At 45.1% G+C, this 27,678-nt stretch overlaps 1 protein-coding gene across 1 annotated transcript in view; it reads right to left on the reverse strand.

The window, feature by feature from the left end:
* Nucleotides 1–27,678, reverse strand: part of PKD1 (polycystin 1, transient receptor potential channel interacting) — a 1,742,473-nt gene that overhangs the window by 1,121,979 nt on the left and 592,816 nt on the right. The window contains exon 15 of the mRNA XM_069647332.1: nucleotides 23,912–27,522. Within this exon, the coding sequence (XP_069503433.1) occupies nucleotides 23,912–27,522 (3,611 nt within the window). The remainder of the gene's footprint in view (nucleotides 1–23,911; nucleotides 27,523–27,678) is intronic.

A 27,678-nucleotide genomic window follows, 5' to 3' on the forward strand; every position in this document is an offset into this window, starting at 1 on the left:
TGGAGATAACTAGTTGTTTACATGCACTGGCATTGGTCCTTGGCTTCTCTGGAATTCAAAGTACAGATCCGGGTGACTCCAATACTGAAGGACAACTTCAAGTGGTGGCTGGGCATGTCCAGGCTAAGGAAATGGTTTTCACTAGAGCAGTCAGTTAGGATCATTGCTGCCACTAACGCCAGCAGCACAGGACGTGGGGGCTACACTAGGTATATTGGTCCGTTAGGAGAAGCGCATGCGACGGGAGGAGGAGAATTTGTTCAACAAGAGGCACTTGGCGGCTGTGAGCAGTGCCCATTTAGACTTCTCATACAGGATACTGGGCCATTCTGTAGTGGTCAGGACAGAATACCACTGTCTTAGACTAGATCAACAGGCAAGGGGATACCATAGGTGAATAGAGTCTTACCTACAGTACTTCGAAACAATACACATCAAAGACATAGATAACAGGACAGTAGACATGCTCAGTTTAGTATTTCCTTTCTCACAGGAGAGGTCTCTACTACCAAAAACGTTCAAAAGATTTTCTGCATAGTATGGGTCTTGAGTCCTGGATCTATTCACTTCCTCAGTGATTGCCCAACTGACCCACTTTTATTCCAGGTTCCAGACTCAAGGGGACTGGGGAATGGTTGCAATGTCCATGGATTGGTCATCAGTTCTTTGTGCATTTCCTCCGAACTCTCATATTCCTTCAGTTTTGAGCAAGTTGAGAGATAGATGGTCAGGACTTATCATAGTTGTCCCTTCTTCCCCAGTAGAGCCTGTTCCCCCTGTTGAAAGAGGAAGCAGTCGACCTGGTATGGATCTTGTCCTGATTTCCTTCCCCTATAAAACCGCAGGTAAACGATCAGTAAGTGGTCCTTATCCAATCAAAGGTCTGGCGATTGAAAGGAGAGAACTGCAAAACCAAGAGCTAACACCTCAGTTGGAACTATGGATGCAGCCAGCGACTATTAAGAACCATAAAAGACACAAACACATTTATGGCCTGGTGTGTAAAGAACAACTCGCAAGCTCTTACTTGTGAAATTTCAGCTGCTCTACAATTTTTACAGGATGCTTTCCACAACAGTCTAGCAATTACTACCCTCAAGGTCAAAGGGCTGCATTGAGGGCCTTCTGAGTGCCATGTAGAGGCAACTCAGAGGGTAAAGCTTTGTGAGCCATTCCGTATATACAGCGTTTACTATTCGAGCAAGTCGAGTTCACTTAATTAAAATATTTGACTCTGAAGACCATATTGCAAGTGACCGTTATTGTCACCACACGGATTGAGGGAACATAGGTACCATTTTCATTTTGGCGCCACCTATATGGCAATGTATTGTGAACATAACAGAAGTTGTGATATTGAGAATCAGGATGTCTGGTTGTTTTGGTAACCAGAAATGCTGAGGCATATATTTGCTTCATCACAAAATGTTATTTTTGTGCCCTAGGGCCATTTAAACTAAAGAATGGATGTTTTACAATGAGCCTGCCAATCAGGAGTCCCACTGAAAACCTGTGCTTTTATCCGGTCCTGCACGTAGTGATCCCTTCTTTGCTGTTCAACCCCACCCCTCTGATGAGCCACCTCACTCTCATCATGGTATTCACAATACTCTGTGAATTGTGTTGTTTTCCTTAACTTCCCTGAGAAGTAATAGGAGGGCAGTTGCTCTTTTTACACTTTGCAAATCTACACACCCTAGATGTTGAATGCAAGCCTCCCTCATATCCGCTTCCCTAAAAGGGCACTTAGCAGAGCCTCAGGTAATTTTTTTCTTGCCAGTGCCTTCCCTAACACTTTAAAGCACCTCCAAAAAATGCCAATCCCACCTCCACATTTGCAGATTGAGCCAGTCTGTTTTGTCTTTCCCGTTCCCTAGGGACACACAGAGAAGGGGGAGGTTCTGGAAAAGCACACAGAGAAGGGAGTAGCCTTGACTCTCCATGAAAGCTGGAGGCGGAACTTCCACCAGCATTCCTACCAAACCCAGGAAATCCTTCTATATCCTGGAACAGATGGCTTAAACTGTTTCATATATACTTGGAAGCACTGAATGGGGCAGAATATGTTGATCCTCGGAAAAACAAACTAGGCATAGAGGGACAGAGGAGATTGGAAAGCCTACGCATATTTACAGCAGCAAACGCAGATTGGGCGCTGGGTGGTTCACGGAAGCAAAGATGTGTATGAATAAGAGGTTAGCAGAATCTCCCAACATAATGTTACACCCAACAAGAGTCTACTCTAGGAAACAAGGTCCTACATAATTTGTAAATTACTTTGTAGTGGTGCTTAGGGAATTGGCAAATCCCTGTGATTTTGTAAATACAGATTAAGGAAGGAGCTAAAGACATGCTGGTGACGTACTGTAGGATATGATACTACAAGAGAAAATGATAACGGCAAATAACCCTACACTTGAAGAATATATAGCGGTAGCTCAAGCGGCAGAGGAGACAACACCCAGGAGGAAGGCTGCAGAGAAACAAGACCATGCCAAAATTAAAATTATATTGTGGTCGGCCAAGTACAAGAAGTATACAGAGATGAAGAGCAGAAAGCAAGCTGCTAATACACAAAAGTGACGAGAACCATTAAGGTGTTTCAGATGCAGCATTGATAAACATTTAGAAATGACGAAACTGTCCCGCAAGACAGGAGGCATGTGCGAAATGCAAGACAATTGGTCACGTCACAATGTGTGGAACGTTCAAGAAAAGGCATGAAGTAAGTGTTATAGCTGCATCGTCAAATGACTCTGAAGAAGCTACAGAAGGACCGACCATCTTGGAAGTGCATGTCATAAAAAGAGACTCAAGTTTAAACCTCATTCTGACGTGACATAATGGCCAATAAAGTGAAAGTTTCTATGCTGGCGGATTGGGTCAGATCTTACAATGCTTCCGATGGAACTTCTGCAGAAGTGCATACATCCAGATACTCTGCGCCTCAAACCCCTGGACAACAAGAAAGGCATATATGCTGATAATAAGATCATGTTGATGGGGTACACCAGGTGCAGGCTAACGTTCTAAGGGAGGCAAACAAAGAAGAAGGTGTATGTGACAGATGTCGACGACCTGATGCTCAGGTGGCATGATAAGAGGAGCCTCGAAATAAAATTGGATCCTTGCAAAGAGGAACAAGTTTACTCGATATCAAGGTATACCTTGGAAGCGATTCCACAGGACACAGGTCAAATGACGAAATGCACACATGAAATCATGTTGAAGAAGGATGTACGTCCTGTGAAGCACAAGGTGAGGCTTGTTCCGTTCATGGCAAGGAGAGAATTGCAGGCCTTACTAAACGACAAGGAAGCAAAAGGTGGGATAGAAGTGGTTGAGGCGACCAACTGGGTTAGCACTGTTGTCCTCATGAAAAAGAAAGAAACAGGAAGCTGCGCTTAGGGGTTGGTCTTATCCTTTGCCGAACATATATAAACGTATGTATGTCATAGGCTGCACCACAGTGTTTTCAAAGCTGGATAGGGGAAACGTATATCACCAAGTTCCCCTTCATGACAAATCAAAGGAGTTGACAGCGTCCATAACACCTTTTGGATTGTTCCAGTTTACACGCATGCAATTTGTGTTGTCCTCAGTGGCATCAGTTTTTTAATGGTTGATGTATAGAATATTGAAAGGGGTTAAGAAAGTTGCGTACTTTCAGGATGATGTACTGGTATTTGGCAACACTGTTATTGAACACAACCAAACGCCGCAGAACTTTCTCTTGAAGCTTAAAAGGGTGGGAGTGCAATTGAGGAAAGAAAAATGCTGCTTTAGTGTCTACATGGTAGAATCCGAGATGTGCCAGCGCCAGAGGACAAAGACCAGCTTAAGTCATTCATGGGTTTATTAGAATATTATGCAAAATTTGTGAGGAACTGTTAAGGTAAAACAGAACCCATGAGGAATCTGCTTGAGAAAGGGGTGTCCTTCATGTGGACAGCCGACTGTCAGCCGTCATTTAATCGCATCAAGGATGATATAGTGAAAGCACCTTGCACAAAGTCATTTAACAACCTTCTAGAGACAAGTACTAGGCTGGGCGCCAGTGCATATGGAATACGAGACATTCTCACGCAACGGAAGGGTCAAGAGGAGAGGATCACTGCTTATGCGTCCAAAGCCCTTCCAACAGTTGAATCAAACTACTCAATAATAGAGATAGAAATGCTTGCATAGGCGCATGGGGTATGCAGCATTTCCGATGCTATCTATGGGGCAGGACTTTTCACCTCATCACAAACCACAAGCCATTAGTAAACATCTTGTAACCGGGAAGTCATAAGCCTTCAACACCCACGATAGCTTGGCTAGTGGCCAAAATGAAGCAGTATTCCTATCAGGAGTGCCACATTCCAGGATGGAGAAACAGGCAACGAGACTGTCGTGACTTCCTGCACCAGGAAGGAAAAGTGAGAAAGACTTTTTAACAGATTAATTCATGGTGCCACCATTGATGAATATACGTGAATAAGCCACGACAAAGAAGACTCAGAGATGAAGCAACTAAGAACCTACTTTACCTCAAGTTGACCAAATGAAAGGAAACTGCGCCACTCGCTCCAACACTAGTGGAAAGTTACCCGTCTGTTCTATGTACAAGGATAGCATGTGATGAGGGCAGATAAATTAATCTTGCCCAGAAGAATATGTACAGGTATTGTAGCAAAGGATACGTGAAAATTACTGGTTTGCTGCCATGGACAGTAACATAGAGCAGGCTCTATTGCGCTGCCATGCTTGCGAGGACAGTAACTGGGGGCTATGCACAAGACAAGCACCACTGAGAAACACTGCAATACCAGAGAATGGCATAGAAGAAGGTAGGTCTTGATTTCATTGGGCGGTTGGAACGTATGGACAAAGACAGTAAATATGCCATTGCAGCCGTCAATTACATGTCTAAGTGGATGAAAATCGAATTTGTGCACAACATTTTCACCAAGACAACCATTCGTTTCTGTTCTGATCTCTTCAGGAGAGAGGGATTCCTTCCAAACTGGTCATGGATAACAGCATTCAATTAATTTACAATGACATGGAGAAATTCCTAAAACGTAATATGTGATGAGTCAGAAGAAGGACACGGGCTCTCTAAGGACATTTTTGCCATGTGTTTATTAAAGAATAGAAAGAAGGCCTACCTTTCCCTATCACTATGGGGTGTTTCCTGCTTGAATTACTAATTAAGGTGCTCATCAGTAGTGAATAAATGTCCAAAGAAATCAGTCCACTTTCCAAAGCTAACCTAATTGACCCTACCCCTATTTTAATCCATTAAAGTCAGGAGAATGACTCCCTTCTCTTGGTAGTTTTGCTTAGGCACTAATGTTCTCTCCTTTCCAGAGATCTGGTGTGAGACAGGCATGGTATCAAGAGAGATGACACAGACAACAGAAGTGCGATTCTAAACAAAACTTTATTAATGATCAGGATGTTGTAACGCCTAACTAGCCCTATACTATAGTGGGATTTTCCCTGCCTAAAGAAACCTAAGCAAAGGGCCTCATTACACGGACGGCGGTAAGGGTTAACGGTCACCGTTAATGGCAACGGTGACCGTTAACCCTTACCGCCGTACTACGAGGTCCCTTTGCGGGTTGGAGGATTTAACGCCTGCTTCTTGCAGGCGTTAAAATCCAACCCGCTAAGGGACCTCGGAGCTAATTACGGCACCGCAAAATTGCGGTGCCGTAATTAGCGCCTTCCCCATTTCCATAGAGCCCTATGGGGCAGAAATGGGAATGGGGAAGGGCAATGGCGGAAAGGGGATTTACCGCCCCTCCAACCTTGGAATGGGGCGGTAAATCCCCTTTCCGCCAAGGCGGTGCCGGTATTTTACCGGCATGAGCCATGGCGCTAATAGCGCCATGGCTCACCGCCTACCGTGTAATGAGGCCCAAAGTCTTTGGGAGTCATCACAAGTTGGGTGGTTTCCTGGCGGTAAATCCGCTGGGATACCGGCCAACGCAAATAGCGTTACCGCAATTTGGTCTGGCGCTATTAGCGCTGGATCCCGAGTTGCGGCAAGCAAGAGCCAGCAGAAAAGAGGGGAATCCACTGGTGCAGGAACAAGCAGAGATCGGGGAAAATCCAGGAGACATTAAGTAGAGAATGAAGAGCGAGGAGAGAGCAGAGTGTAAGGAGGAATTAGAATATCTCGGAACACAGCAAAAAAAGCAAAACACGAGTCGGTGAGGAGCCAGGGGAGAGTGCGCGAACAGAGGCTCGCAAGGGGGAAGCAAAGTAGTGGAAAGCGAAAACGAAGGACGAAGAGGGCTGATGTCAAGGAGGCAAGAGGGAAAGAAAAGCAGGCTTACCTAAGCCAAGAGAAAACTTAGCGTATGGCAACACGGGAGAAAACCGGGCAGTTGCAACGCGGCAGCCGCCGGGAGACGAAAGGCTAAATGCTCCCGGCAGCAGCCATGACAGAAACAACTAGACCGCAGATGCAATAGCAGATCAAACGTGATGGAACATTCAAAGGCGGATTCGTCTCCATTGATCCCAAACGCGCCAGGAAAGCGGGCGCATCACATTATTCTCTATGGGAAAATGAATGGGAGTAGGTCGAAAACAGTGTTTTTTTTGCTTCCTCAATAACGTTTTCACTTTTTAACAAATCTTTCTGAATATTCCGGTCTGGGAGGTTTTGGGAAAGGGTGTGGGGGTATTTGGTGTGACAAACTTTTTGTTTGCTAAATATCAGCCACATCCGTCATGCAATGTCAAACGTTATTAGCAATTCAATTTTCAGTTCACTTGATTTCTGGGAGGGGTCTGGGGTTATTCCATCCAGTAGTTGTGAAAATATATTCAGAAATGAAAAAGATGCCTTTTTTTTGGTTCGATGTGAGAAATGGGTATAACCGGGGAGAGCTGAACACGAAAAGTGGTAAGAATTCCATTTGGAGGACGAAAAAGGATGAAATGGCATTAGGCTAGAGGTGGGGAGGGGGAAAGAGGACACCATGTGAACTTGGGAGTGGGTGGGGGGCCAAGGGGAAGAGGGGCTGCGTGCCAAGTCCAGAGCTTGAACGTTTTCGCATAACCAGGGTTATGCTGCGGATAAGCACGGTTATAGTAGAAAACGGGGATTGGGAATGAAAATGCATCACGTGATTTGGGCGTTTACGGCTAACCAGGGTTATTTGTAGTACATTGTAAATATAACCATGGTTATGGGGAAAAAAATGTGGGGAAAAAGAGTAAAAAAAAATACCAGCAAAAGATCAATTTTACAGCTATAGTGGGGTCGGGGGCAATGGGTGTGGCCAAAGAATATTGGTACTGGGTTACTTTAAGGATCCGAATGGTGCAATATGGAAAGTGAGCACGGCCGCAGGCCATGGCTAGTGTGTCCAAAAGAAACCTAGTGGGACCATTTAGGAAACATATTGGAGCAACATGTAGAGTGGCCACGGCTGAAGGCTGTGGGCTCTGGTCATGGCCAAATGCCTTGGCTAGTAGGACTGGAAGAAAGTTATTGGGGTAACATGTAAAGGGACCCGGGCCAATGGTCATGGGTAAAGGCCATGGCTAGTAAGTAATAAAGGAAGGTAGTGCTTTAAAATATACATTGGGTACGACCAAAGGCTTTGCTCACTGGCCAGGGCCAAAGGCCGTGTCTAGTGGGCCCGAAAGACATGTATAGTAGCCACAGCCGACCTAGTGGGTCCAAAGGAAACATATTGGGGGAACATGTGTGAAAATGGCTGTGTGTGACTTTCATGTTTCCCAAATATATTTTCCACCTTGCACTGGATATGCCTATATATCCGCTGAACTGTTTATACTTGCTGTTTATTTCTGTCAAGTACTTGCATGTTCTCCGGTGAGTGTATTGTTATTCTGGCACACTGGACAGTGTGTGTGCGTGGGCCTGTGTTGAGTTTCTGCCATTAGGTTTAGTCCTCTCTGTCCCCTGCACCTGTGGTATGTGGGGGGTTTGTGGAATTCCTACAGCCCTGGGAAAGGACTCTCAAAAACCAATAAGACCTGTTCCCCGATCCAGCTACCAGAATTCCAGATCCAATAATCCGGCATTACCTTTTTACCTACTTGTCCCACCCTGAACCCCCTAGCACAAGTTCCGCTTGTGTTTATCATGGGAGTGGGTGGGCTCTGGAAAGCCACTTGCTCAAGCTCTGTAATCATCCTGAGTCACCAAGCTAGCCCCTGACCTCTTGCACCCTTTCTGGGAACCTCCTCCATTCCCCAGTCCTGCAATGAATCCCAACTGCCCTGCACTCTATAGGTTTAATCACACAGAATCTAGTTTCCCCACTTTGGGAATGGGTGGGCTCTAGAGGTGCACGTGTCCTTCACCTTGTAATTACCTGAAAATGTGTGCCCATCTCCCCTCCCCTGGAAACCACAAACTTGTCCCTGAACAACCAAATAAACCAGTTGTCTGGTCTGGAGACCACACACAAAAAAGTATCCCTGGCAACCACATGTTGTGTTCCTGGGTGGGAGCAACAACCTTATATAACCCCAAGGTTCAAAACTGTGGCCCTGTCTGCGGTCTCCCTCACGGCCTCCCCCATTTTGGCCTGCCTACCACTTCTACTGTTTTTTGGTGACTGTGCCTCGGATCCAGAACCAGGTCTAAGTCCCTGATGACCTGAAGAGCACCTTGACATCTACACCTTCTCTGACTAACCTCACTCCCGTTCTGCGGCCTCCACTCCTGAACTCTGTCCATTTCCTGCTGTTAACAACAGCCCTTTCAAGCCACGTGGATTCTAACTTTCCACTTTTCCAGCAATCTATGGACCAAGGTATACCAGTCCCAGAGAAGAACAAGTTACTTACCAACTGTAACGTTCTTTTGACTGGATGTTCCTGCCACGTATTCCTCATTTTATGATAATTCGTTATCACCGGCTTCGCTGCTTCGGGAAAAAAAAATTCTCGGCAGAGGGCGCTGTGCTCGAGGTCATGGCGTCGACTGTCCCTCGACGGTCTCCGTACCTTGTCGAAGTCACTGATGGTATAAATAGCTCGAGCTGCGCCCGTTGCTTCAGTTCTGTTTTTTCGATGAAATATAGGAGGAACACCCAGGTGTGCCTCATGACTGATGCACTCTTCGTGAGAGGAAAGTGTAAGAAAACGCAAACTGTACTGCGAGGCAGGATGTGAGGGTCGATGAGGAATACGTGGGAGGAACATCCAGTCAAACGAACATTACAGTTGGTAAGTAACTTGTTCTTTGAATGGATTGTGTCCTCCCACGTATTCATCATCTTATGATAGACCCATAGCAGTGGCAATTTTGGAGGTGGAGTACTAGATACTGTTTTCATGTACAGAACGAAAGAACCACCTTGGCAAATAATCCATCATTGGAGGAGGAAGCATCTAAGCAATAATGCTTGATGAAAGTATGCATTGATTTCCATGTTGCAGCTGAACAAATGTCTGCTGCAGGGACCCCCCTCTTCAGAGCCGCAGAAGTAGCCATTCACCTAGTAGAATGGGCTCGAAGCCCATCTGGAGGGTCTTTTCCCGCCAATCTGTAGCATTCAATTATAGCCAGAATGATCCAGAGGGATATGGTTTGTTTTGTCACTGATAATCCCAGTTTATGACCAGTATAACCCACAAAGAGTTGGTCATCTTGACGTAATTTTGACATTCTTGAAATGTAAAAACTGAGAGCCCTTTTGGGGTCTAGTCTATGCAGTCTCTCCTCTTCTTTTCCCAAATAAGGAGAAGGATAGAATGTCGGTAATATGATTTTTTGTGACAAATGGAAGTCAGAAACTACCTTTGGTAAGAAGGAAGGTTTAACTTTAAGAACTACCTTGTCCTTATAAAAAGTAGTATATGGAGGTTTACATGAGAGAGCCTGTAGTTCACTAACCCTGCGGGCTGATGATAAGGCCAAAAGAAGAACAGCCTTTAATGTTAAAAGCCTCAATGGACGGGAGTGCAGAGGCTAAAAAGGTATACAAGTTAGAAATGTAAGTACTAGATTTAAATCCCAAGTTGGGACATGAAAAGGTACTGGAGGGTATACGTTAGTAAGCCCTTTCAGGAATTGAATGATTAATGGGATTTTGAAGTATGAAACCTCTTCCGAGGAGCGCTTGAAAATGGACAGCTCAGCAAGATATCCAGATTGGCTAGATGTAATAGGTGTAATAGGAAAGAAAGCACCATTGGGGTGCCACACTGAAAAGGATCCACATCCTTATCTTTGCACCAGTTACTGAACTTGTTCCAGCGACATCGGTACAAAGATTTTGTTGCTGGCCTTCTTCCGGAAGATCCCAATCCTTGTATCTCAACCTCTCAGAAACCATGCGTGAAGGTTAAGTGTCTTGACCTCTGGATGGAGAACCCGACCTTCCTCTTGCGAGAGAAGATCCTCTCTTTGCGGAAGACGTATTGGAGGGCAGATGGACATGTCTAGGAGGTTCGGGTACCACGTACTCCTGGCCCAATCCGGGGCTATTAGGATCATGGTTTTTCTGAACTTTCTCAACCTCCTGATTACTTGAGGAATCACGGGGACTGGAGGAAACGCATACAGCAGTGGAAACTTCCTCTCCACTACAAATGCATCTCCCAGAGCTCCTCTCGGCGGAAATTCCCTTGAGTAGTACTGTTCGCACTTCCGGTTGATCACAGTGGCGAACAGATCCACTTCAGGGGTTCCCCAAAGGGTGAAGATCTCCAGAAGGACTTCTTGAGCTACCTCCCACTCGTGGGAAACTGTGCTACACCTGCTCAGAGCGTCGGCCGCCGTGTTCTGCTCTCCTGCTAGGTGAACTGCCGATAGAGAGGCTCCTTCTCTTATTGCCCAGAACCAGAGCTGCATTGCCTCTCTGCACAGTGGTAGTGACCCTACGCCTCCACTCTTGTTGAGGTAGTACATGGCCATTGTGTTGTCCATCATTATCAGGAGATTCTTTCCCTGTACAGAGGGCAGAAAGGCCTTCAGCGCTAATCTGATTGCCCTCAGCTCCAATAGGTTGATGTGTAGTTTGGACTCCGATGGAGACCAACGACCGCTGAATGTCAGATCGTTGGCATATGCACCCCACTCCGTGAGTGAGGCGTCCTTTACTACTGTTATCTCCGGCCATTGTTGCCAAAAAGATTCTCCTTTGAGGATATTGTCGTTGCAAGCCCACCATAGAAGATCCTGAGCCACTGCGTTCGGGACTTGCAGAAGATACGACATATTCCCCAGGAACTGGGACCACTGAGTTCTGAGTGCCCATTGAAGGGATCTCACTCTCAATCTGGCCTCTGGCACTAGGAAAATGCAGGATGCCATAAGGCCGAGCAACCTCAGAAAATCAAAGGCCGGTAGATGCTGAGCATTCTGGAACTTTGTTACCATCTGCAGAATGTGGAGAGCTCTCACCTCGGGAGGCAAGGCTTTTCCCGAGGAAGTATCCAAGGCTGCTCCAATAAACTGGAGCTTTTGAGATGGTATCATGTGTGACTTCTTGAAATTGAGGGAGAAGCCCAATTTGTGAAGGAAGTGGCAGGTGATCGAAAGATGTTCCTGAGCTTGTTCGGGAGAACGTGCTGTGATCAACCAATCGTCCAGGTAGGGGTAGACGTGAATCCCCCCTCTCCTGAGACTCGCTGCCACCACCGCCATTAATTTGGTGAAAACCCTCGGGCAGAGGTCAACCCGAATGGCAGAACTCGAGACTGATAGTGAGAATTGCCAATCACAAACCTCAGGTACTTTCTGTGCTTGGGATGGATTGGCACATGAAAGTAGGCATCCTGAAGGTCCAATGATACCAACCAGTCTTGGAGTTGTAGAGCCTGAAGGATCTGAGAAAGGGTCACGATCTTGAACTTGTCCTTCCTGAGGAACTTTTTCAAGTTTCTTAAGTCCAAGATGGGTCTCAATCCTCCGTCCTTTTTTGGAATGAGAAAGTATGGGTATGAGTACCAACCCTTGTTCCTTTCCGCTACAGGTACTTGTTCTATAGCACCTTTCCCTAGCAGGGTTAAAATTTCCTGCAACAGGAGCGGATCTGAAATTTTGACAGAGTTGGTTCCCAGTGGATGATTCTGAGGCCTCTTTAGGAAGGGGAGACAGTAACCCTGAGCTACTGTTTCCAGTGCCCAAGCATCTGAGGTAATGCCCCGCCATTCCTTCAGATGCTGAGAGATCCTGCCTCCCACTGGGGTTTTGTTTAACAAGGTCTCAGAGTGATTTGGAGGAGGCTGCAGGAGTGGCTGAGGGCAAAGATGCCGATCCTGAGGCTGATTTCGCACCTCTTCCTTGTGCACCACGAGGGAAATTCCTTTTGCCTCTTTGAAAAGCCTGTCCTCTTCCTCTACCAAAAGAGGATTAGTACCGAAAAGAACGACCCCTCCAGGAAGATGAGGCGGAATAGGGTTTCTGAGGCTGATGCATGGAGGCACTAAGAGATTTAGCTGCCGCTTTTGAGGTCTGAAGTTTTTCTAGGCTTTCATCAGCTTTACTACCAAACAGCCTCGAGCCATCAAAGGGCATGTTGAGAAGTCTGGCCTGCACATCTGGTGAAAACCCCGACTTCCTCAACTACGCAAATCTGCATAGCACAGTGCTTGCAGCTATGGATCTGCTGATACTATCAGCAGTATCCAGACCAGACTGGAGGCGTTCCTCCATTGCCTCCTTTCTGTCTTTGACAATATTCAGGAAGCCTTCCCTTTCCTCGCCTTCCGGAATATGATCAGCCGCCGCCGAAATACAGTCCCACAGGGTATGGGTGAACCTGGACAGGGTACAGGTGACAATGGTTGATTTAAGAGCCATGCTGCCTGAAGTAAAAACTTTACAGGCCCAAGCATCAACCTTTTTATCCTCTCTATCCGGAGGGATAGTAGGATAAGCAGTCTGTTTAGAGGTAGACGCTGCTTGAATAACTAGACTTTCTGGAGTCGGATGTCTTTTCAAGTATTCAGGATCAGAACCAGCTGGTCTATATTTTTTGGGGAAATTACTGTTTGCAGCAGCAATACTTTCAGGATTTTCCCAGTTCTTTTCCACTGTCCTCTGAAGTGCTCTATGGAAGGGGAGAACTGGGTCTTTCTGAGGACCTCAAACAATTATGTCCGTCATTTCATCCTGTTAAAAGATGGGTGAAGTGTTACCCCAACCCATACATTCTATTACTCTCTTCATAAGACTCCTGTACCCCGAATCTGCATGTTCTGCAGGATCAGGTCTAGCAAACTCTAATTCTGGTGACGTGTCAGTGCCACTAGCAGAATGCAGAGTCTCACTCAGGTCTCTCATTTTAGATTCTGGGTCTATAAGTTCTTCTGGAACTTGTCTAGTGCCATATTGTACTACAAAAGGAGAGATTTCCTCATCCTGCGAGCCAGATTCTTCATAAATTGAACACATAGGGCCTCATTACACGGATGGTGGTAAGGGTTTACTGTTACCGGTATTTTACCGGTAACGGTAAATCCTTACCGCCTTACTACGAGGTCCCTTTGCGGGTTGGGGAATTTAACGCCTGCTTTTTGCAGGCGTTAAAAACCAACCCGCAAAGGGACTCAGGGAGCTAATTACGGTACCGCAATTTGCAGTACCGTAATTAGCGCCTTCCCCATTCCCATTATGCCCTATGGGGCAAAATTGGGAATGGGGAAGGGCAATGGTGGAAGGGGGAATTACCGCCCCGCCAAACTTGGAATGGGCCGGTAATTCCCCTTTCCACCAAGGCGGTGCCGGTAAATTACCGGCATGAACCATGGCACTAATAGCGCTATGGTTCTCCGCCATCCGTGTAATGAGGCCCATAGACTTAAAAACGTCTGATCTAGGTAATGGAGTAAATCTCCTCTCTTCCTCCTGAATATTTGTCGAAGGAATGGGAGAATTTTTCAAAGGTGTCGAAGGAATCTTCGACGACTTCGATGAAGACTTCAACACAGGTGTTGAAGATGCTTTTGGCTTCGATGTCGAAGCAGCCGGCGCCGATGGCGTCGACGAAGTTTTGGAAGTTTTCGACGACTTGTGTTTTTTATGTGGTACCGGAGAGGTACTCGACTCTCGATGAGTCTTCGACGATTTGGCGTCGATTCGGGTTTTTCGAGTATCCTCGACACTACTGGTTTTTACCGCAGTAGTTCCCGACTTCCCTTTGTAGTCCAATGGAGCGACTTTAGGGGTATGGCTCTTCTGAGGTTTATTCGAGGGGGTCGAGACCGCATTCTCAAATACCTGCATCATCTTTTTTCGAAATTCCTCCCATTTTCTGGGGGAATCCGATTTAGTCGACATCAAATTTCTTCGGTCAAAGAATCGGAAGATGACGAAGGAGATCTATGTCTCCTTTTCACTCTTTTAGAAGAAGAAGGTGAAGAGCATCTCGATCTACTATGGGATCGAGACCTCTTAGAGTGTCTATGGCGATCCGATTCCTTCGAATCGCTCGATTTTTTATATTTTTTGGACACAGCCTTCAGGGCTTTAGAAGCTTCTCTCCCCACCGCCAGTTTACCTTTCCTCTCACGAAGGGCCTTCTCCGTCATTGACTGACAGGAGCCACAGTCGCAGGTTCGATGATTTGAACCGAGGCACCAGAGACAAACGCGGTGAGGATCCGTGATCGACATCTTCGATCTGCAGTCGATACACTTTTTAAACCCAGTCTTGGGTGTCGAAGGTGTAGAAGAAGACGACATTTTCCAGGAGAAAACTTCGAAGCGCGCCGTTCTCGAGAGCGAAGCAATCGGAAAAACGGAACTGAAGCAACGGGCACAGCTCGAGCTATTTATACCATCAGTGACATCGACAAGGTGCGGAGACCGTCGAGGGACAGTCGAAGCCACGACCTCGAGCATAGCACCCTCTGCCGAGAATTTTTTTTTTCCGAAGCAGCAAAGCTGTTGATAACGAATTATCATAAAATGAGGAATACGTGGGAGGACACAATCCATTCGAAAAGGTGAACCTGCCCTCCATGCTGCCTGCTGTACCAGTGTCTAGCTACCTGTCTGCCAGATCAAGTAATAAGGTAAGAATTGCCACAATAAGGTAATAAGCACATCAGTCACGCACACTGACATTGGCAGCTTGTAGCCTGAGGGCAGGGCTATTAGTCTCTGAGTTGAGTCTCTGCACTAACCCTCCCCTTTCCATCCAGTGGCCCCTATATGACAGCCCAGGTAGGTAATAAGCATGGCAGGATGCTGGTGGACACAGGAGCCACCTTCAGCACAGTGAGGCTGGGATAGTTCCCGTATACCACAGTGTCTGGATGAACGGTCACAGCTGTAGGGCTAGAGGGCATCCCCGCTAAGGTGCCTGTCACCTTGCCAACTAGGGTTCGTCTGTGTCCCCTTACTGGCACACAGGCTTTCATGTTGAGCGCGTCTTCCTGTGAAAACCTGCTGGGGATAGATTTCCTGGGAAAGGTGGGTGCAGTGATCTTTGCAAAAAAGGTCAAGGCACTCTCGACATCCCAGACAATCCTGATGAGCTCTTCATGGAGATCTGCAAAACCAGCGCCCAAACAGAGGGATTCAGAAATCTCTGCCCTACCTTGTCTGTCATGGTTCTGACGGAGGTGGATGAGAAGAAGCTGACAGCAGTGCTAGACACCCTATCATAGCAGTGCAAAAGCCCAATTCTAATACCTATCACTTAGTTAAGGACCTCAGGCCCATCAACCTTATGGTGGAGCCCCTGACGGCCGTCACCCCAAATCCTGCCGCTCTTAGATGCCATCCCTGTGACTGCTTCCCACTTCAGTGTCATCGATCTTTGCAGTGCCTTCTTCAGTGTTACTCTGCATACAGACTTCTGGCATCTGTCCGCCTTTTCATTTAACGGTGTCCAGATGATGTGGAAAAGAATGACCCTACAGTGTTCTCCCAAATTTTCCACGACAACCTTTCGGAGATAGTGTTGCCCGGCTTTTGATCTATGTGGATGATCTGCTGTAGATCAGCAGAGGAACTGTGCGCTTTTGATATGGTTCATCTGCTCATTGTGCTGGCTAGCAGAGGCCATAAGGCATCAAAGGCGAAGCTGCAGTTCTGTAAAACTGAGGTGAAGTATTTGGGGCATATCATCAGCAAGGGGTGCATGTCCATGGATACAGAGAGAGTGAAGGCTATCTCAGCCTTATCTCCCCCAGTGACTCAGAGCGACCTGCGCTCCTTCATATGTGTAGTAGGATACTGCCGGCAGTGGATCTGTGATTTTGCCATTTTAGTAAGACCACTGCAGGAGGCCATCCTGTTGGATAAGGTAGACCCCTTGCCTTGGGCCCCTGAGCAAAGAGAAGCCTTTGTACAAGTTAAAGTCAAAGCAGCCCTGTGCAATGCACTTCCATTGGACTTGCCTGACTATGACAAACACTTCATCCTTTACTATCATGAGAGGAAAGGAATAGCTTCTGGCGTACTGCTTCAAGATCCTTGTGGTGCACTGCATCTTCTGGCCTACTACAGCACTTCGCTTGACCCTGCCATACTGCCCTATCTTCCTGCTTGGGCGGTGCTGCAAGCTCTGTGTACCTGGTTCAGAAGAGCAAGAATATTGTTCTGGACAGTGAGCTTGTTGTTAGGGTAGCCCACTCTGTGCACGCTTTTTTGACACATAGCAGGACCCAACATCTTTCCCCAGCCTGCAAACTGATATATGAGGAGATCCGGTTCAACAGTAAAAACATTACCATAGAGAGGGCTCCTGATTTCAACATCACCTCTCTATTGCCAGGTTGTGATGAGTACCTCGAGGAGCATGAGTGCCTCCGGGTAGTACATCAGCAGGTTACCGTCCACCCTGACCTGTCTGCCACTCCAAACCCTGGGGCCCATACACTATTTGTGGACGGGTCCGTAGAACAGAGAATGTCTGATGGGGCCCTCATATCCGGTTATGACATGGTGTCCTAGGATGAAGTGAACAACACCTTGAATGTCCTGGAAGTAGAGCACATATCGCCCCCTTGTTCTGCCCAGAGCCTGCAGACTGATGTCAGAGAAGCAGGTTAATATCTTGACTGATAATAGCTATGCACTAGGTGTGTGCCTATATTTTGGCATCATCTGGTGGGAAAGGGGATATCACACATCAGCTGGGACTCCAATCAGGAATGCTTCCCATGTCGCTGCCCTTTTAGATGCTTTGCTCCTACCTGACACTCTCTCAATAATGCACTGTAAAGCACACCAGACCGGAACATCCTGGCAGGCAACAGGTAACAACTTGGCAGACCAGACAGCTAAACAGGCTCCCCAAAGTACACCTGAGGGGACACAAGACACGGCTCTAATACTCCCCAATTTACCAGTACAAGATCTTGTCGCACAACTGACAACAATGCTACACACACTGCAGGCTACCCTAAGGACACAAGAGCTAGAGAAACTTAGAAGGATGGGGTGCACCCAGGATGACTCAGGACTGTGAAGGGAAACCAGTGGCACCACGTTTTGCCAAGGAATATCTGATTCGCATGGCACACAACACCGCACATGTGGGTAGCAATGCCTTCACTAGCTATATAAGGAGTACCTGGTTCGCCCCTGTGGTGTGACAGAGAGCAAAATGCTTTGTTCAGTAGTGCCACATCTGCCAGCTTCATAACATTGGTAAGTAAGTGAAGGTTGCTGCGCTGGCTCCGCCCACCAGCCCCCTGTTGGGCCCTGGTATGAGATCCAAATGGATTTCATAACATTGCCATCAGTGGGTAAATACCAGTATATTCTGGTCAAGGTTGACATGTTCAGTGAATATGTGGAGGCCTTCCCATGTATCCGGGATGATGCTATCACAGTGACCTGAAGATTACTTAGGGACATTTGTCCAAGGTGGGGAGTGGCCTCTATTCTTTCTAGTGACAGAGGCCCATATTTTGCCAACCAGGTGATGACGTACGTGTGCCAGGCCCTAGGGATTAACTAAATGTTGCATGTACCATACAGACCACAAAGCTCAGGGAAAACAGAAAGGAGGAATGGGGAGCTCACGATCAAGCTGGCAAAAGTGTGAGCAAAGACAAGACTACGCTGGCCAGACGCCTTGCTCCTTGCCCTCAGGTACATGAGAGGTATGCCCAGCCGCTTTGCTAGATTCTCTCCATTTGAGATCCTGATGGCAAGACCAATGCACCTGCTGGCTGAAGCTCCTCCCTCTGTGAGCAGGTTGCCTTTAGCACTGACTGATGATTCAGTTCAGTTCTGGCTTATTTCAAACACCTTACTTCTGTCATGAAACAGATTCACCGCCAGGCCAGCAAAAACTACATTCAATACAGGAAGGAGACCTAGTGGTGCTCAAGGGCTCTGCTCGTGAAAATAGCTTACATCCCAGGTGGAAATGACAATTACTCTCATTATGCCACAGACACCGCCCTGAAGCTGCAAGGTGTAAAGTCCTGGGTTCACGCCACCCATACCAAGAATGTGAGGACCCCTCCTGGACCGCTCCTGCTCCTGATGTAGAACCCCGAGTGATACTTACTACAACCCTTGGCCCCTGCCCTCCACCCCAACCTGCCCTGAAGGGTCAGGTACTCGACCCAGTGGAGCCCTGCTATAACCTGAGGCCCAGGAATTAACCCGGACCCTAAGCTATACATTTAGTCAAAATCTGCCCTTAACCCCACTCTGAAGCATTGCCGGCATGCAAACAGTGCATCTTCTCTCTCTGGGGAAGTGACCTTTGCTCATAAAACAGCACAGCCTGAATAACAATATTTTAATAAAAAGTTTTTGGAAAGTTTGATTTTTATTCTTATTTTAAATGTCCTTTTTGATTTGCTGTTTTGGAACTCAGTTTTGATTATGGTCTCTTGAATTATGATTTTGTTGCACAAGATTTTGTATTTTTTTACCTTTTGTTTAATTTTGAAATTATTAATTTGTAATATTTTTTAATTTAATGTTCAATGTTTCTATTCTTTTATTTTAATATTTTAAAGTTTTATATTTTATATTATAGTTTAAATGTTAGGATTGATTTTAGTTTCAAATTATAATTAATTATTTTTGGATTTTAATTGTGTGGAACTTTCGAGTCATGTTTTATCTTTTCCGCGACACACTACTGTCTGCTTCTTCCGTCCCACACATCTGATGGCTATGAACCACATGAGAAATACCTAGAAAATAATTTCTCTGCACATGCTTTTTCCTGAAAACTGGATATGGCAGTTGGGTGGGATTTCAGGGGTGGGGTCAAAGACAGGAATAAGGCCAGAGATCATGCAGAAAACATGTCGTCCAGGTCGTTCAAACCAGCAGCAGAGAGACCAGGTGGCAGGGAGGCTATCTCTGTGTGAAGAGCACAGCCGAGAGAATGGGAGCTGAAATCACGCTCTTTTTGTAGCCAGCTTGCACCCTGCCAATTTGCTGTTGGAAGGTGAGAGGAGGTGTTAATGGCCGAGGAGTGGACACCAGCCTGATGGTGACAGCAAGCCCCATTGTAATGCCTGCCATCTTTGCCTATCCTGATGTTTTGAACTACATTTCCCACCAGCCTTACACAGCATAGTCGAATGTGAGGGATCATAGGGGCCTAGGCCAAAACATGTGATTAGTCACAGGCTGCAGACCCCTGATGATAAAGATGCCATGCATATGAGGAACAAAGGGGCGTTTCGTTGGTATTTGAGGCTGCATTTGGCATATGACAGCAGCAACTGGACGAAGGCTGCACATTACATGTAGCGGCATACCATTTGCATAACACTTTCATTGTCATTTCCTTGGTATTCGAGGCTGCACATCACCATGGTAAAGATACCATGCATATAAGGAACTATGTGGTGTTTATGGATCATTTGGGGCTGAGCTTGGCACATGATGGAATCAATTACATGTGAGGCTGCACATATTGTACCTTATACTAGGCATAAATAGCATTTAATGGCACTACTGGAGAATGTGTGATGCAGCAATTAGACATGGGAGGCTCTCCCTTATGTATGGTGACCATGCCAGCTGTATGAGGCATTAACTGACGTTGGGTGGCTTTACTGGAATTTTGAGGATGCACTTGGCATATGAAAGAAGCATTTGGTTGTATAAAGCTGCAACTTAACTATTTTGACTGTGTCTAGGCCGTAGGCTATAACAGACATAAAAAGGCAGTTTCCCAAATAGAGACTACATTTGGCATAACGAATTATGGAAGCACCTAGGAAAGTGAGGCTTTACTTGGGACATGATTACTAGACCAGACATGGGCATCTATAATTGGTATAGGATGGCAGTAAATGGGCCTATGAGGCTGCAGTGGCCTATGCATGGCTGAGCCCCGAACTATGTTGGTTCGAATGAGTCGTCCCCTGTCTTAACATGCCCCCCTTCCACGGCATATCAGGTTAGCACCCTAGTATAAATATGATGGGTATCTAAAAAGTCTCATGTCTGCTTTAGTACCGATTTGGTATTTTATGAAATGTAAGCTTATATACATTTTCACTTCAGGTGATGTCATGGGGGTTAAATGTCATGTGATGTTATTTCATGTGTTGTCATCAGGGCCAAAGATCATATGATGTCACTTCATGTGATGTCATCAGTGTGCAACATCACTCCCGCTAGCCCTGGAATTTTGGTGGATTGACGTCCCTGAGTCTAGGCAGTGTCTGGAGTGATATTACTGGCCTCCTGCTTTGTTGACTGCTATGTTCGGATCTACAACTGAAGTTGGAATCTCTCTCTTTTTAATGGTGGTGGTTTCTCTCTCCTGATCCCCTTTCTTTGTTTTTCTACCTCTACATCTGGCTATGCATATAATATAATTTTGCAACATTTTAATTGATTCTCTTTTTTGGGGAATGTTTTGGTTGTTGGGATGTTGATTGCTGCTTTGAGGTGGCTTGATCTGTGTTATATGTTAACAACATAAAGCGCTAAATGACTTGTATTTGGAACTTACTCAAGTATTTCAAGCAGTTACAACACTGGAAGCTACCAATCTGCATACTTTAAAGTTAAACAACATCACTCCCTTTCCTTAGAGCTAACGTCCACATAGATCATATATTTCAAAGAAAGCACATCCTATTAGCAGTGAAAAGACAAGTTTAATTTACTCTACAATTGTTGAGAATCATTTTCTTGTCTCCAAAAATAACAATTTGAAAATCCTCCTAAACCGCATTCTCTTTTAGAAAAGAAAGTAAAATCTGTGTAAAAATAAAAGTAAAAATAAAAAAATGACATTGGAAAAAGAAGTGGCAAACAAATAGGAAGCAAAACGAAACAAAAAGTAAACAGTCATTAAAACTGCAAATATGACAGAACAATTAATGACAAGAGAAAATACATTGACAAAAACTGTAAGAAAGCATACCTCAAATGTTTGTCTTGATTAAATAAAATTACAAAAATGAGTGGAAAAAATAATTGAATGAATGGTCTAATGAATGGGACTGCTGAGGACTTTTCCACTTTCTGTAGAGCTCAATAAAATGTCTATGTAATATAGCTAAAAGATTTTAATCCTGTTTCAAAGAGTTTAGGGATTCATACACTGTTGATGAGGGATATTCCCAATCTAAAAATCCATAGAAAATCCAGGGATTGGGAATTTAGACTATATGGTCAGTTGGAGGCACTATCCTTAATCATGAGGAGGCCGAGCCACAGGAGATTTAAGAAATCTGGCTGTTCCCTAATGTGCCCGGCAGAAGATGGAAGGAGTGGGATTTCCTGGGCTTGTCCACCCCCCCCTGAGTAGCAGTACTCTTTTATCCCCACAGGGTACTCTGGAATTTGCGACAGCACAAGGGGAATACGTGTTCCAGCAGTCCTTGTCCCTGAATGCGGAACAAGTCGAACAAGAACTACAAAAACGTATTACAAAAAGCTTGCGCTTACCCGTGTTTCAGAGAAGAAGGATTTCAAGATGGTTGCAAACTGCACAATCAGACGGAAGGGGTGCACTCGTTCACCCAGAGAAAGTAGGTAGCTCTGGAGCACCATGGAACTACAAACACTCTTGCAGGAAAATCTAAGATGGAACAGTGCTTATTTAAAGATGCAGAGCCAGTAATTAAGATCAAGGAAGACAATGTTTCTCCGACCTAATAAGAGTAGGCTAATTATAATTTATTAAGACTCCATTAGGAGGCCAATGGAGAGGAAGAGAAACAAGGGACTCAACAAGGATTGTCCAAGAGAAAGACTTAACATGTGTCAGCATATAGAAACACCCACCACAGCAAGAGTATAAGAAGGGCTGGAGGCAGCCAGAGGGAATCACAGGGCAGAAGGAAGCAAATGTACCACTCACCACTCCCTGGAGGCACAGGGAAATTGTTACCTGGGATGAGGTAGCCTGCGTGCGGAGGACTATCCAACAATAGTTTTCCTGGATACAGAAAACAGGATAAAAGAATCCGGGCTGGGTTAGGAGGTGAAAACCCCAGCAAGGTTCTGTACTTGAATCCCGCAAGAAATAGAAAGGTGTGAAGAATAGCCTCTTCCCTAAAAAGCCTGAACCTGATTTGGAGGGACCTTGGGAGGAGGCTAACAATATTAACTTGACAGGAGGGTAACAATATTGGCTTTCTGTCAAGCACTCCAATGAAGGGGGTAAAATACTCATTTAATACAGAGGAGACACCCATTTGAGGTTGCAAGAAAGAGTACCCCTATTTCAAACCAAAAGGCAGGGGAGAGAGAAGCCGAAAGACCATGGAGAGGTCTATTGAAATCAAAAGACAGTGAGATAAGTCAAACGGCCATGGAGAGGCGTAGAGAAGCCAAAAGACTGTGTACATGTCTTGAAAATTCAAGAAGCTGTGAAGAGGTTGGAACTGCAAGTACTTCCTGGACGGGACTGCCCATGGAAGCAATTTCAGCATTTGTTTGTAGAGTAGGGCTGGACATTTATAGAATAGGTTTGTGTACATTCCTGATGACCAAAAGTTGAAACATTTTTGTTTAGAGATATAAGGATAGCTACGAGGCTAAAGAATGTGTCAAGAGTAAGAATTAACTTATATGTTGTTCACCACATTTGGAAATTTGATAGATTAGGAGTCCCCAGAAGGAGAGAGACTGGTTAAGACTAGGTTTACAGCTTTGTTGGCGTATCGTTGCCACTGTTTTTCCAGATTTAGCCCTTATTTTTAGAATCTTGTCCTAGCTCCTGTGGGCATTTTCTCCAACCCTAAAGCTGAAACTCATCATAATAAATAGTAAAGAAGCTGAGCCCACTAACAACATCGCGATTGCTCATTTCATGGCATCCTCACAAATACTAATTGCACAAGTATTTGGTCTGCCAAATGTGGATTATCCTGCAGGACTATGTGCAAAAAAGTACCTCCATTCCCTACCACACAAACCCTTTTTCTCACTAAGGCAATGTTTAAAAAATATAGTTCCTCAAAACAGTAGGTTTTTGTTGCATTTTACTAGTACTTGCATTTTGAAATTCAGTGAACGTTCTAAATCGTAATTATGGTTTTCAATGGCAAAATGAAAATGGCATGTTACTGTGATACAATGCCATACGAAAATCCTTTTCTGGAGAATTGCGATTTGTTAACTGAACTTAATAAGAGAAAGAGTTATTATTGTATGTATTTGCATTGTTATATTTTTGAATACATTAATTATAGATTTTAATTGCAAGTATAATAACATCAATGGTTCTAATAGCTACAGTATTTATATACGCTATTTACTAATTGCTTACAAGAACAATAGCATTCACAGGATATTTATGGCATGCATAAAAACAAGTTCAATGTCATTTTCATCTAATAACAAATCTATCAAGACAACTTGAACTTGATAACACTATTTTGTGATGTACTAGGTACAATGGTGTTGTACATCTGCAACAAGCCATGTTCCAGCATATTAGAAAGTCTCCAGGGAAGTGTGTAAACATGAGTTACTTGCAAATTAGTATTACAATGTTGTTAATGAAGCTAGAAAATCTCACCTTTGATGAAGATGTGCAGGTCCACGTGTGCCTCAATGGAGTCTGATCCTCGTCATCCAAATTGGGGTCATAAGACTTTTCACCATCCAAGACTAAAGACCGACTGTTTGACCAAACCCGATATGATCCACCATCTATAATAGGAACCAGTTTGCTCGGCGTCATGGTCACGTTGGCAAAAATGCTGTTGGAAAGTGGTGTATCTCCAAATGAAACAGCAAAGACGAAACAGTAATCCCCTATCTCCAGTGCAAGCTTTGGGATTACCAGCTGTGGTCTGCTCATATCAACGCCGGGAAGGATAACCTGGTTAGATTTCTGAAAACTTAAACAGCTTGAGGCTCTATAAATCTTCCATAGGTGTTCTGTTTGATAGCTTATACATCCCCGGAGGTTAATTTCTGCCTCTATGTAGTTCCTTTGAGATCTTTTCATAATGACTTGAGGAGGAAGAACAAGCTGGACCTCAGGCTCTTCACACTCGAGTGTTCGTACTGTAATTGTTGACTGGAAAACACAGAAGCTGATTAGGTTGGTGGCATTAACCTCCAGAAGAAAGTCCCCAGGCAGAAAGTATGAATGATTGCTTGCAGTTGTGGTTGAACTTTGTGACGGAGACCCATCTCCAAAACTCCACCAGAGGACAACCTCCCAAGCACTTGGCAAAACCAAAACCTCAAGTAAGACTGTTCTGTTCACAAAGGTATTAACTGGCTTGATGGAGACTTCCACAATCGGATACTGGACTCTAATTATTTTGGTGATATTTTGGCCCCCTAGCCTATTAGAAGCACTAAGGTGAATCTTCAGAAGACCTGCGCCCTCTGGAGTGAAGGAGACACTTTGACCAGCTAAGCTTGTAACGGAATGGCCTTGCAAATCAAACTGCCATGTGTAGGCAACCAGGGAACCATTGCTTACTTCTGCAGTAAACATCTTCTCTATCCCAGTTGGCATCCCTGGTTCACAACAGTTCAATATTCCCAGATTTTGGATGACTTCCAAAACAGAAATAACAACAGAGGTCTGCGCTATGCTGACTTGGTTCTGCACTATAACAGTTACATGATAGTCTCCCACTTTTGTGAACTCGTGAGTGTAATTCGGACTACTGAGCACAAAGCAATCTCCACTTATACTGATATAGTAGCTCAAAGAAGAGCCAGAGGACATACTGATCGTAAAGGTCACATTTTCACCAGGTTCTACAACATTCCTGCTTACTATAAGCTCCAACCCTTGTATTTTATCTTCAACCGTGATATTCTTTGTGGCTACAGCCCAACTTACATTATTGTATGCCTGGAGGCTAATGGTGAAGAAACCAGGTGTAGGGAATGGAACGGCCGCTATCGGTCCAGCCATAGAGCTGTTGGGCAGAATCCATCTATAAGATACATTTGTGCCCCTTTCAATTTGTCCATGAAAGAGCATAATGTACCCTGAGGGCACATAGTCATCATGGTGATCTATGACAAGAAGGCGTAAACCAACTACAGGCTCCTGGACAAAGATAGGGATTGTGGCATTAGAGGAGCCAAGTTGATTTTCTGCAATGATTGTCACTTCTAAGATTCCAGGATTCTTAAAAATATGTGTTATGTATGAGTTCAAAGTTGAAATTATATTTCTGTCCGGGAGATGCCAAGTGTATATCAGACTAGAACCACTGGACACACTGGCACTAATATTCACAGAAGCATTTACAGCTACTGGGTTAGGAAAAGCTTGTGGTCTCACGTCTCCAACACATTCAACAAATTGAACAGTTCGGTTGACCATTGCACCACCCAACATATTTGTGGCTTTTAGAATAACGTTATATGTCTCAGCTTCATGGCTGCTCAAAGATAAGACTTTACCACTGACACTTTGCACAAGGCCATCTTTGTTCAGAACAGTCCAGGTGTAAGAGATGTTGGTACCTTCTCCAACTACAGCTTGCAACAGAAGAGTTCTATTGGTGGGAAAACAACAACCATCCAACACCTCATTGGCAATGATCTGAAGGCCCTCAATGTATTGGAGAACATAAATAAAGATGCTGTCGTGTTGGGAGCTGATCTCGTTATCTGCAATCACAATGACATTAAATGTCCCTATAGAGCGGAATGTGTAGCATATGGTGGATGAACCCACAATGGCTGTACACCGATCACAAAGAATCCAGGAGTAGCGGACATCATCGCCATCAAGGAGATCTGCTATAAAATTAACAGAACCATTTAGCGGGACCACAGTCCGACTGGCATTAATAGCCAACCCATGAACCCGTCTTTTCACAGTAAGATTTAGTGTTGCTTCACTAGAACTGACATCATTATAACTCAGCAAGGTGACAGTGAAGCTACCAGAGCTATTGTAGGTGTGTGTTGCGAGCTGCCCCATCAGAATAGTACCATCGCCAAACTCCCATTGATACCTTGCATTTGTGGCATTACCAGAAGCTGTAAAGAGGTAGACCTGATCGATTTCCAAGACCTTTGTACCATTGTGTTTGATTGTCGCAATACCAACAGGTTCCTGTATTTCCACAAAGGCAGTGTCATTATTTGATGAGATGTTGTTGAACACTGTCACAGATACAAGATACAGCCCAGGGCTCCTGTATGTATAGTTGACTTCCGTACCACTGTACCGCTCTGAATCATTAGTTCCAAAATTCCAAATATACGTATATTTGTACAGGGGAAAAACATATACTTGAAACTGGTGCTCCACACCGACTCTCAGAAAGGGTGGGAATGAGACAATGGTGACATTAACAATATTTGGCTCCACACAGATGGTAGTGAAATAATGAGCCTTATTTACTTTGCTGGAAAGGGTCAGGCATAGGGGGAAGATGCCGCTCCGCGTGAAATTGTGTACTACCATGGAGTTTCCAAAGATGCTGATGTTGGGTGACCCATCCCCAATGGTCCAGTCGAAGATGTAGTTGGAGTAATCTCCGGAGACATGGGCAGTGAGGGTCACTTCTGGTTGCTCCATGATGCAGGAGGATGGATCAATTTTCAGTACCTCCAGCACAAACACCCGAACCAGAAAGCACTGAGAAACAGAGTTCACAAGGTTTCTTGCAGTCACATTGATGGTGTAGTTGCCCTCCTTTGTGTACACATGTTGCACAAATGACACAGTCTTTTGCAGCTTGGTCCCGTCTCCCATGTCGAAGACCCAGGTAATGTTGGCTCCAGTCTCCACTGAGGCATTGACCATCATAAGCATCCCCTTCTCTGTCACCTCATCTGAGGAGACATTCAGCCCTGTGATCTCCTCCCAGACCAAGAAGTCCAGGCTAGTCGTCAACTCACTAATTGTATTATTGGCTGTCACTGTGATACTGTACAATCCACTGTTGATGTAGGTGTGATTAACTCGAGTGAGGTGCCCCACAGAAGGAGTTGAGCCATCTCCAAAGTCCCAAGCGAGAAGAGCGCCATACGGCGAAGGCATCAGATGTGCTTCAAAGGTGACATCTCTCCCTGCAACCAGGACCTCTTCCTCTGCTTCCAAAGATATGTTGGCCAAATAACTGTGGACATGTACTGGAATTCGCTGGGTGAGGTTTTCGTACTTATTTGCAACAATCACAATCATTGTGTATTCACCTGCAAGAAATAACCAGAAGATTGTTGAATAGGTCAGCAGACATTTCAAGAAAAATGAAAAACCTATAATATACAGTAATATTGATTGTTAATGAGAAACTGTCCATTTTTATAAGGACATCCTTTGTATCAGGACAGGAGCATGTTTACAGTATA

Source organism: Ambystoma mexicanum, chromosome 2q, assembly GCF_040938575.1.
Source record: "Ambystoma mexicanum isolate Mex_15411 chromosome 2q, UKY_AmexF1_1, whole genome shotgun sequence".
In the NCBI taxonomy this organism is placed as follows: Eukaryota; Metazoa; Chordata; class Amphibia; order Caudata; family Ambystomatidae; genus Ambystoma; species Ambystoma mexicanum.